We start from the raw sequence: 12,304 nt of genomic DNA on the forward strand, positions 1-12,304 counted from the left end.
TGTCAACATTTCAGTCATTATTCTGCCAGTTTTCCCTCCATAAATACATGTTTTTCCAACATCAACATCAAATATGTGTACAAAGAGGAACTCTCCATTATACACATGCCATGTCCATATGTAAGCATGATCAGTTGTTTCTGCACTTAACACTTTGTACATGTTTTTCTACAGCATTACATATTGTCTCACATGTTTAATAACTGTATGACATTGGGTCTCTAAATGAGTAATATCCAATTCTATTTGTGACTTTCTAAAGGATTCGTCTTGACTAATATGTAGGATCTACGGTGACCTTGCCAAGCTCTGTAATGCCAACGGTCCCTGGTGAAATGACAAAACTGCTACATACTCTACTGAAGGGCTTTGAACTGAGGTGCTGACGGCTATGAGCCAACTGATGAGGTATCCTCATCAGGCCTTGTCTGGATATGGGTGCAAGTACACATGTGTACTACCATTCAGGACTGACAGGACTCAGAGCAGGCAGAGAGGAGATCTCAACCCAGGCCTCTGGGAGGAAGCAGGGGTTGAGCAGGCTAGAGAGCTCGGGGGTGAGGTAGAAAGTGTTGCCAGAGCCAGGCACGCAAGGCTACTATGGAATGGGGCAAGGAGGGGCTTCCCACCGCACCAGGCCACACCTCCTTCCATCATATATACCATCAACCTCAGGGCTTAAGACCTGTCCCCAGTTTTTCTCCCTATGAGTATGGTCTCTAAGACAATGATCATAAATGATTATACTAAAAAGCAAATGTGACCATTATCATTGCTCAATTGGAATCCTCCCAGATCTAAATCTGTCTTCAGAATGAAGCCTAAACAATCTTTTTGGTGCCACAGGAAGCCCTCCTAATGGGTGCCCCACGTGGGCACATACATGCATTACTCTCCCATTCCACTGCTCCTTTACTAGGCACAAGGCAAAGGTTACTTCCTATAGAACGCTGCTAAAGCCAAGAGTGTGGGAGGGAACCACCAAGGAGATCCAATGATGGTTCAAGAGGGAGGAGTGGTTCCAAAGGAATAGAAAACAAGCCAGGTCAGTGTGTCTGGGGAAAAGTGTTAAAAATAGTAAATTTAGGACTTAGACAGAGTTTGAAGCCTACTAAGAGCTTCCCAGCTTATAAAACCTGAGGTTACAAGACAATGAAGAAATGCTAGGTTTTTGAAAGATAATCCATCTTCTGTCCTTGTTTATGATTAGACATGTCAAGGCATTCAAATGACATTCCTCAGTTCTTGGTTTTGTAAGCATCTATATAGCTTTATATTGAATGACAATTATCTGTCAAACCATATACACTATTATGATGAGCAGAACACATTAAATATGTATCTTTTCCATTTACATTTCAAGGACTGTGTGCTTGAAATAACTGTAAATTACTTTTGGGTAGGGACTGCCAGCACCCGTCCTCAGAATGAGAAGGCCGCCAACAGACAGCTGATTGCCCCATACGGCTTTGTCTGAGGTGCACGCTCAGGAAAAATACAAAGTACCCAATGTCCTTCTTATTAAATAAAAGGAATGATAGCCCACAGTGTGTTTCTTTGGCTCAATGAAATAAATTCACCAATGTGTCTACGAATCATTTAGCTTTTTTATGAGGAGGAGAAATGATAATTGCTTCAATTATAATTTGGGAACATTTGGGAACAAGAATCACACCAGGACTTTGGTGATTAGATTTCTTAGCACTGCAAGCAGATTTCCAAGACAGATAGTAAGTGAGCAATCCTGGGATGAAGCGAGTGGACTGGCCCGCACACATCATAGAGCATTTTGCCCTGCTCTCTGGAGGGGGCCACAAAGGATGATCTGTAAGGGCAGCCCTGTGATCCTGATATTTAGAGTCCCCTCCCCCTCATTACACTTAGGACTACAGGAGATGCAAGGTACAAAGGTATACAGTTCACTCTGCCCTGTACCACTATAATCTGCAGTGAAATGCAACCCTTTGAGGGTACTCCTTGTCCCTAAAAAGCAGGAACCTTGATGCCATGCCTCCGTTCATCCCATTGAAAGAGGAAGCGTGTGGTCCCTTCCATATAGGGAGCTGCTGACACTGGTGCTGCTCTGCACGTGGGTCCCCATGAAGACTTACCGCTTCTCTCCACACCGAACTCTTTCCCACTCAGGATATGATGCAGAAGGCTCTTCATGTCGAAAGGGCTGAGGTTCATCAAGCTCTCCGAAGCTTCTTTTCCTGCAAAGCAACATAAGAGACGCGGACATGGGCTGGTGCTGTGTGGCTCAGGGTGCAGGAGGGCAGTGGCAGGTCTCCTTGATCAGGATTCCTTCAATGGTGCTGTAGGCCTGAAAGACACTGGTCCTTGGGGAATGCAAACACTTCTGTTTAGGTCAGTACAGGTGCATTTAATTCCTAGACAGAATTTCTCACATTGCACTGATCCCTGATGTTGAAATGTGTTTTGCAAATGTTTGTATTTCTCCCAGTGAAGGTGTTATTAACTGGAAGGAGACATCTTACAGTAAGGACATTGCTGTAGCTTAGCTGTCAGGTACAGCGAAGATTCTCATGTAAACATAGTGGCTTTTTTGCCTGCCCCAGTGAAGAACGTTGCTGTGCTATGTGGCTTGACAGCAGCCACCTCTCACAAAGGAACTTGGGAGAGCTTGAGCTCACCCAGAATGGAAGCCTGTTCAGAAGGGCTTGAGTATGACTCCCTGTGCAGCAAGACAAGAGTGGCAAGCCATGGCCTTTTACCTGAGCAGTTCAGGCTCCGAGCCAGCTCTGTGGCCATCACCTGGATGATCAATCCAATCCGGAGTCTGAGCATCTCTGCAAAGAGGCTAGGCTGGGCCCGGACATACATGGCCAGGTAAACCACGATCTCCTGGTGCAAATACACATGGGAACAGGGCTTCAGGGAACCTGAGAAGCCTTTTGGCACTCCCAGGAAGGCTACGGCCCAACTTGCCCTTCCTGCATCAGGACCTGTGTGAGGACAGCAATGCTGATGTCCTGTCCACTGGCTTCATATATGAGTTCTGTGAGCTCCTCTGGGGGAAGAGGCCTAGGAAAGAGTAGCAGATCACTCACAATAGGTACCTCAGAGCAGGGCCTTCCTGCTCAATGGAAGTTCCATGCTTTCTACAAGCACCCACACGACACAGTATTTTCTAAAAGCCACTGCCACCCTTCCACAATAGTACAATGCCCTCTCAGTACTCCTCTATAGTCTGGAGGTCGTCCAGTAGGGACTTACGTAGATATTGTCTTCTCCCGGGGCTCAGGGGGCAGTCCCACTGTAAGCTGCTTCTGATGGGACAGCAGATCTGCACAGGCCTGCGTATTTGAGGGGAAGGGTATAAAGGAAAATAAATTAAGCAAAACTAACTGAGAAGGCTAAATGGCAACAGCACCAGAAATTTACCTTTATGAACTTTATAATCCATGCACATGGCCTTCCCGAGAAACTTAAAACTTAGGCTGAGCAACCCACATAGGGCTGAATCCCTGTGATCTTTGTGTCTCCCAGGTATGGTCTTAGGCCTGGCCCATCCACTATAGTAACATCCTAGATGTCCTGCTCCATTCAGACAAGGCAGGGATGAGGCCTCAGCCAAGATTAATTACAGTTACTAGGCACATTGTGTTTCAAGCCTATGAGTTCCTCAGTATTCACGTGTAACAATGGCTAGCATCTTACCAGAATACTTGCTTAAAGTCACAGGAAGTGGTTCTGGATTTTGTAGGGCCTCAGGAATATAAATAATAATGATCTCTGTTCTGTGACATGTATAAATGGGTATTTTGGTTTCATGATTGCTTGGTAAGCCTTTCTATAGTTAAGAAAGAACCAAACAAATGAATTTGTGAATTTCTTCTTCTTTCCTCTCCATCCAGAGCAGTAAAAAGTCAGAAGAGGGCCTGCCTGGTGCTGGGTTACATTCCCTGTGTCCATTTATTGATAAGAGACACTTGCCTTACACCTTCCATAACTAGATGACTGGAAGAAGAAAGCATGGGGCTAGAATGAGCAAATGGACAACCTGGCAAGCATGCTTATTCTGACCTCAGCCAGGACCTCCACTTTCTTCCTGAGCAGGCCTGAAATGTAGCGAATCAAACTCCATTCTTGGTTCAGGCCAGCTTTTCCATAGAGCTCGCTGAGAAGACTGTGAACAGTGACTCCATGCTGCCCAAACAAATTGGTATCCCAGCGGGGACCCCTGGCCAGAGGCAGAAAAATACAAAGATAAAGGTCAGAATGCCAAGAATGGGTGAGGCATGGATTGCTGTACATTTTGCCAAGTGTTTAAACAGTCCTAGTAACTCTGGGCTTCACCAAGAGGTTTCAGTCAAACCAAATATGTTTATACCACATCTTTGGCAACAAAGCCTAGTGTCCACACATCACTATGGTATCCTGTCCTTGCTCAGACTTTTCATGGAAAGCCAGCATCAAGAGGCAGAGATAGGGATTTAAGTGAATATGATCATGGCTTGGCATTGTCGGAATTCCAAGAGACAGGGAAAAATAATTCAACATAGTGAAGACCATAAAATTTATTGCTATGGCTTGATTGCTTTGTGTCCCTATCAAATCCCTATACTAAAATCCTAACCCTGGAGTGATGGGACTGGGATATACAGCTCTTAGAAAGTGACTAAACCATGATGTAAGATCCCTCATAACCTATCTGATAGTATCCTTACATGAGAAGCCCCAGAAAGCTTGTCCCTCTCTTCTACCACGTAAGGATAGGGTGCAAAGGCACCATCCATGAGAAAGTAGGCTATCACCAGACATTTTAACTTGGATTTCCAGCTTCTCGAACTGTAAGATACACTTCTGCTTTTTATGATGCCGGCTGGTGATGTGTTGCTATAGCAGCCCAAAGAGATTAAGGCACTTACTTCATTACATAAAGAATGTACAGAATGTCTGCTTGGTCCTGTAGGTTTGAGCAGTCTTTTAGTTGCCCAACTAGCTTCTCACAGTCCACTTCATCATGGTCGTCTCTGGGCCACTGGTAGTCATATTCAGGAGTCTGGCCACATAAAAGCCAAAAGGAGGGAAAGGGATTAAGAATGGGAACTTTCAGATGGCCATAAAGTGAAACACTAACTTTGTTTCTGAATGCTAGCATTATGCTAGGCTTCTTTTTTTTTTTTCAGTAAATCTTTTGTACTGGATTAGTTATGCACCTTTACTATATTTGACATTTGCAAGGGACTAGAGAGAACAGGTTTAAACATATGTAAGTTTTATTTATTCAAAGTTCAAAAATAGACAAGACCAATTTCTACTGCTACAAACCATGACAGCAGTGCTCCTCCGACCATGTACTAGGAAACCTAGGGCCTTTCAAGATAAATAGTCTATGACTGAGCCACACCTCCAGGCCCAAGCAGTTATCTTTGGACTCTGGGGTGGGGGTTACTAGGAGGAGGCAGAGAAAGTGGCCAATGGCAAATGTATATTGACTCAGTGACCAGTTACTGTACTCATGAGGACACATTTGTACCTATATATAATAATAAGGTCTAATTATGTAGCCCAGGCTTCCCTAGAACTTGCTATATAACTCAAGTTGACTGAAAATTTACAGTCTTTCTTCCTCTTCCTCCATGATGTTGGAATAACAATCACATACTATCATACCTGCCTCTCAGTGAGATGCTTTAGAATGCAAAACAACATAAAATGTTTAAAATTACCTAAAAAATAAAGTTAGATTAAAATATTCTCCAGTAGGCATTGGATATTTTGATTTACATGGGATAAAAGCAGGGAAGAAAAATAAGGACCAACCCCTTGAGATTTTATGTACTCTGATGATCAGGTGGATAGGCAGTAAGAGGACTTTTCCTCCAAGCAAAACACAAAGCTATGCACCAAACCTGGAGTGCACAATGATGCAAACTGATCCAAACAACTCAGTGCCTAGATTCACATTAACATGTAGACTGTCTAAACTGTGAAATTCTGGGTATAAAAATTATGTTCTTTAAGCTCTATCTACTATTTGAGATAGTTCTTGAGACTAACCCAGTATTATCAAGTATTACTTTAAAAACAAACAAACAAAAACTATTGCAAATACTTTACCGTCTTTAGGAGTGGCTGAGGGGAGTCAACAAGATTCAGTGACTTACGGTGTCCACTTAGAACTTTAGTTGGCAAAATCATGGGAAAAACTGGCAAAGAAAGTAATTAAGAAAGCTATTGTGAGGAAGAACAGTACCCTCCTTTTTAGGTAGGAGGCATTGCTTTGTCTGCATGTGACAAGGGGGCTGGGCATATAAACTCAGACCCTCGTACTGCTTCCACATGCCCTTTACCCACTTAGCCATCTCTCTAGCTCCCTCACTAATTCATACTTAAAGGGACATATAAAGCAAGCTCAAGTGGCTCACATATGCAATCCCAGCACTCCACAGGAAAGAAAATGACAAGTTTAAAGTCAGCTTGGACTATGTCACTGAGTTCCTGGCCAGCCTGGACCACATAATAAGATATTGCAATCAAAACCCCAAACCACAAAAGCCCCTTGCTAAAACCAAACCAAAAAAAAAAAAAAAAAAAAAAAAAGACAAGTCCTCAAGAACAGGTAAACACAAGAAAGAAAATAATAGCAATACTTTCAGGAGTAGGAAAACAAAGGCTGAGGGATTAGCACTTGAAAAGACACAAGATGAAAATGGGGAAATCAAGGAACCAGTCAGGTCTGCCTTAAGAGAATCCTCAAAAGTCTCAGTAATTTGCTGTTCTGGGTACTTTTGAAACTGGTGAGGGGTTTAAGGGGACAAAAATAAAGAAGACTGAAGAGATAGTATGTAAGATGCAGTGAGCTCCCTAGATGTTCTACTCTTGTACACAGATGGTGCCTGCCTCTTTCAGGACAGAAGAATAGAGGACTCTCTGAAGAGAGTGAAAGAGAGAGGATGTCTGCTTACACATCCAAAGGCCTGAGTACATTCCTTAAGAGACACAGAGTGACTAGAGATCCAGGTGAGCAGTTCTTTAGCCTTTAGGTAGGGGAAGAGTAGAATGGAAGGCAGTAAGAATCAGCCTCTACCTCATAGCCCTAAGGCCACACAAGCTCTACAGGGCTTGGATGCTGTTCTGCAGTAGCAGGTGACCAGACCTGCACTGAAGGAGGTACTCCAAAGGAAGAAGATGAAGCCTTTACTAAGAGGAAAAGGTGACTTGGGAATGCAAACTATTCAGGGAAAAGAAACTATAAACACAAAGATTAAAAAGCCTGTCTCTACTTTTTTTTAGAATAATAAGCAATTCGATTACACGTATAAGACAAGAAAAGATGGGATTTAGGAAATGAAGATTAAAACATAATAGCAAAAATGAAAAAAAATCATTTGAAGGGGTTACAAAAAGTTGAGCAATTGCATTCATAACAGATTAGAAATATGGAAAATAGAACAGAAGTGATAAAAATTTCTCCAAGAAGTTAATAAAAATATATGAAAAGAAAGTACAGGGATAATATGAAGAAGAAAATGAGCCAAAGTTTTAGTAAACCTTTACAGGATTGAAAAAAGTCATACATTTCCAGATCAAAAGGACCTACTGAGTATATAATACAATGGATGAAAACATTCCATCCATTATATATATATCACTGAAATTTCAGAACCTGTGAACAGATCTTAAAACTTTCCCAAACCAGGTAATATTTGAAAGATCAAAAAATCAATATAGGAACCTCTACACCCAGTCAGATCTCCTACATCTTTCTTCAGGGTCTACCCAGTGAGCCCATTTGACCATCCTCGACCTACCCACACTTTCCATTCCACCAGGTCTGGCTCATATTCCATATCCAGTGTCCAAGCCTGGCCTGGCCACCCCTGCCTATATTACATTCAATCTCTCGGTTTCCTCCAGGATGGTCCCTGTATACCCCCCAATCCAAAGGCCACTTCCATGCCAAGTCCAATCTTTCTGCCCAGCTAGATCTACACCTATACCCCAGGCTTGGACAAAGAGACGTACATCTTATATGCCAGCCCAATATATCTTGTTCATCTAACTTCATTCCACCCAAGCCATTTCCAACCTCTAGGCAAAACTTGCTCACCCATGTTTTTTTTTTTCCTGTCCCAAGCTGTTCTATCCATATCAGACTAACATTAGAACTAACAAAAGAACTCTACATGCCCAGATTTCATATTTCATATATTCTCATATTCATATTCTCTCTCTCTCTCTCTCTCTCTCCTCTCACACCCACATCACAAAAAATGCAGTATGAAAAAAAAAATCCAAGTAGTACTTTCTTTTCCAAGCCTACAAGTCCTATACAAATGTTTTCTAATAAGAGTTACCTAGATGAACCCCAGTGCACAGAATTTAAAAGAACAATCATAAACTTCATCAAGGTATTCAAGGAATTTAGAGAAAATACAAAGAAATAGCTCAATAAAATTGAAGGGTTTAAAAAAGAAAAAATGCCTAAGCAATGTCCAACACAACACAAACATAAGGTTGCTGAAAATGGTTAAAAAAAAAAAAGAATCCAGGATTTGAGAGCAGAATTCAGTAAGGAAATAGAAACACTGAGGAGGACTCAAGTTGAATTGAAAATGAAATTGAAAAACAGTAATGGCTTGTGCTGTAAGATCGAGAATTGACAAGTGGGACCTCATGAAACTACAAAGCTTCTGCAAGGCTAAAGACACCATCAATAAGACAAAAAAACCACCAACAGATTGGGAAAGGATCTTCACCTATCCTAAATCAGATAAGGGACTAATATCCAATATATATAAAGAACTCAAGAAGGTGGACTCCAGAAAGTCAAATAACCCCATTAAAAAATGGGGCTCAGAACTGAACAAAGAATTCTCACCTGAGGAATACCGAATGGCAGAGAAACACCTGAAAAAATGTTCAAAAATTCAGGTGACAGCAGATGCTGGCGAGGATGTGGAGAAAGAGGAACACTCCTCCATTGTTGGTGGGATTGCAAGCTTGTACAACCACTCTGGAAATCAGTCTGGCAGTTCCTCAGAAAATTGGACATAGTACTACCGGAGGATCCAGCAATACCTCTCCTGGGCATATATCCAGAAGATGTCCCAACCGGTAAAAAGGACACATGCTCCACTATGTTCATAGCAGCCATATTTATAATAGCCAGAAGCTGGAAAGAACCCAGATGTCTCTCAACAGAGGAATGGATACAGAAATTATGGTACATTTACACAATGGAGTACTACTCAGCTATTAAAAAGAATGACTTTATGAAATTCCTAGCCAAATGGATGGACCTGGAGGGCATCATCTTGAGTGAAGTAACACAATCACAAAAGAACTCACACAATATGTATTCACTGATAAGTGGATATTAGCCCAAAACTTAGGATACCCAAGATATAAGATACAATTTGCTAAACGCATGAAACTCAAGAAGAATGAAGACCAAAGTGTGGACACTGTGCCCCTTCTTAGAATTGGGAACAAAACACCCAGGGAAGGAGTTACAGAGACAAAGTTCGTAGCTGTGATGAAAGGATGGACCATCTAGATACTGCCGTATCCAGGGATCCATCCCATAATCAGCTTCTAAACACTGACACCATTGCATACACTAGCAAGATTTTCCTGAAAGGACCCAAATATAGCTATCTCTTGTGAGACTATGCCAGGGCCTAGCAAACACAGGAGTGGATGCTCACAGTCAGCTATTGGATGTATCACAGGGCTCCCAATGGAGAAGCTAGAGAAAGTACCCAAGGAGCTAAAGGGATCTGCAACCCTATAGTTAGAACAACATGATGAACTAACCAGTACCCCGGAGCTCTTGTCTCTAGCTGCATATGTATCAAAAGATGGCCTAGTGGGCCATCACTGGAAAGAGAGGCCCATTGGACTTGCAAACTTTATATGCCCCAATATAGGGGAATGCCAGGGCCAAAAGAATGGGAATGGGTGGGTAGGGAAGTGGGGGGCGCTGTGGGGGACTTTTGGGATAGCATTGGAAATGTAATTGAGGAAAATATGTAATAAAAATATTAAAAATTAAAAAAAAAAAAGAAAAACCCAACAATTAGACTAGAAAACTCAAAGGGAAATCTTACAAGTAGAATGAATCAAACAAAATAGACGATCAGGACTCCAGGATAAAGTAGAGGACTAGACCAAATAAAAGTAACAGAAACACACACACACACACACACACACACACACACACACGCAAAAGGAAAAATACAGAAAATGTACAATATTGTGACAAGACCAATCTTTGAATTATAGCCATAGATGAGGGAGAAGAATCAAAACTCAACAGCATAGACCAGATTTTCAACAAGATCACAGAAGAAACTTCTCAATTTAAGGAGACACACATATACACATACAAAAAGCACACAAAACACCAAAGAGAAAAGACCAGAAAGGAAACTCACCATGGTAGTGCATAGAAACAATAAACACAAGTTACAAATAAAAGAAAACCCAGGGGAAACTCTGAAAACCAGAAGAGTCTGGAGCAATGCATTATGAATTCTAAAATACCTTGATGGTCAGCCTAGACTAATATACCCAGCAAAAGTATCCACTATAATTGAAAGCAAAATAAAAACTTTCCACAGTATAAATACCATAAACTGGAACTGACCTGAATGCCTCCTCCCTGAGGAATATCTTTCATGGTACCAGAAGGCACTGTACAAACTTCTAAAGGGGAAACAGCTAACAGTCTTATACAGCTATGATGCTTATGAACCACATCAAAAATCAGCATGGCATGATAATCGTAAGGGTAGATGCTTTAGTAGCATGCTTCCCATGATAGTAAATAACAGCTTTCTAATTGGACTTAAGATCCATTCAACAAGAAGGAAACCATGCTTGGTACTGGAAAACTAGATCCAAATCATGGATCTTGGAAGAGAACCTACAACCAACCACCTCTTTAGTAAACCATCATAATCTGTAGCAACAATCAATCTAAACATTGTCTTTATATCAACAGATAAATATAGTCCTCACCCCTTCTCAAGGAAACTTCTTTTTGCAATAGAGACTATTGTAGAGAATCAGTACTAATCAAAATGCAGAATTGTGGAGCTCAGCCTCAATGGATTTATCTACAAAACACTCCCACACCTAATGCTCAGAGACCATTATGGAAGGAGGCAGAAAGATTCTAAAGCTAGAGAATCATGGAGTTTGCTGTAAGACTGTTTCTTAGTAATGTCAGAAGCTACACCCACGAAGTCTCACTAATATGACTACATAAACATGAGATGAATAAGGAAGATAACAGATATGCCAAGGTAGACAGAACAAAGACTGAGGTCTCAATCCTACACCTACACACATACACACACCAAACCAAACCAAACCAAACCAAACCAAAAAACAAACCTACTGGCAACTAAAGAATCCTGAAAGCTGTAGAATTGCTTCTCCAGGGAAGAGTATAACAACTAGTTGTCTAATACTAGTTAGCCTTAAAAACATACTTGCAAGTAATATTATACAGATTGAGCATGTTATATTTAGAAATAAACATATATTATATTGAATATATAATAAAATATAAATAAAGTCAATCATGAAAGGCCACATAGGGTTTATTATATGTATCCAAAGTGAAAACAGACAAAAGAGACAGAGGATTAATGATTGCCTGGGAACAATTGGAAATATTAATGGAATTGAGTATACTATTCTCTAGGATATAAATATATGTGCATATAAGAACAATTAATGACCTCTTCTGGCCTGACCAGCATCGGGATAGCTAGAGCACAGGGTCGGCTGACACCCGCCAGCTACCCACGACACCCGCCACAGGATTTTGAGACTTCTGGTGAGTGGAACACAGCTTCTGCTCTAGTCCAATCACGCGGGACCTGAGACTGCTTTGGTTGGGGAGGCAGAAATCCAGTCTGAGTAGGGCCACAAGCCTCTTCAGGTCAGAACAGCACCGGGGCAGCTAGGGCGCAGGGTCGGCTGACACTCGCCAGCTACCCACAACACCCACCACAGGATCTTAAGACTTCTGGTGAGTGGAACACAGCTTCTGCTCCAATCCAATTGCGCCCGGGACCTGAGACTGCATTAGTTAGGGAAGCAGAAAACCGGCCTGAGTAGGGCCACAGGCCTCTTCCGGCCTTACCAGCACCAGGGTAGCTAGAGCTGAGGGTTGGCTGACACCCGCCAGCTACCCACGACACCCGCCACAGGATTTTGAGACTTAGGGTGAGTGGAACACAGAGTCTGCTATAATCTTTAAACAGTGACAACGATAACAACTAACCCCAGAGATTACCAGATGGCGAAAGGTAAACGT

The 12,304-nt window shown here is 41.9% G+C and overlaps 1 protein-coding gene across 6 annotated transcripts in view; it reads right to left on the reverse strand.

The window, feature by feature from the left end:
• Phka2 (phosphorylase kinase regulatory subunit alpha 2) overlaps positions 1-12,304 on the reverse strand; it is an 83,550-nt gene that overhangs the window by 11,683 nt on the left and 59,563 nt on the right. For all 6 annotated transcript variants that reach the window (XM_021153153.3, XM_085837932.1, XM_029473162.2 and 3 more), the window contains 7 exons: positions 6,088-6,176; positions 4,893-5,026; positions 4,048-4,204; positions 3,238-3,317; positions 2,967-3,045; positions 2,736-2,865; positions 2,112-2,213 (listed from right to left, as the gene is read on the reverse strand). In XM_021153153.3, the coding sequence (XP_021008812.1) occupies positions 2,112-2,213; positions 2,736-2,865; positions 2,967-3,045; positions 3,238-3,317; positions 4,048-4,204; positions 4,893-5,026; positions 6,088-6,176 (771 nt within the window). The remainder of the gene's footprint in view (positions 1-2,111; positions 2,214-2,735; positions 2,866-2,966; positions 3,046-3,237; positions 3,318-4,047; positions 4,205-4,892; positions 5,027-6,087; positions 6,177-12,304) is intronic.

This window comes from Mus caroli, unplaced genomic scaffold (assembly GCF_978045245.1).
Source record: "Mus caroli unplaced genomic scaffold, Mus_caroli_1 scaffold_5, whole genome shotgun sequence".
NCBI lineage: Eukaryota > Metazoa > Chordata > Mammalia > Rodentia > Muridae > Mus > Mus caroli.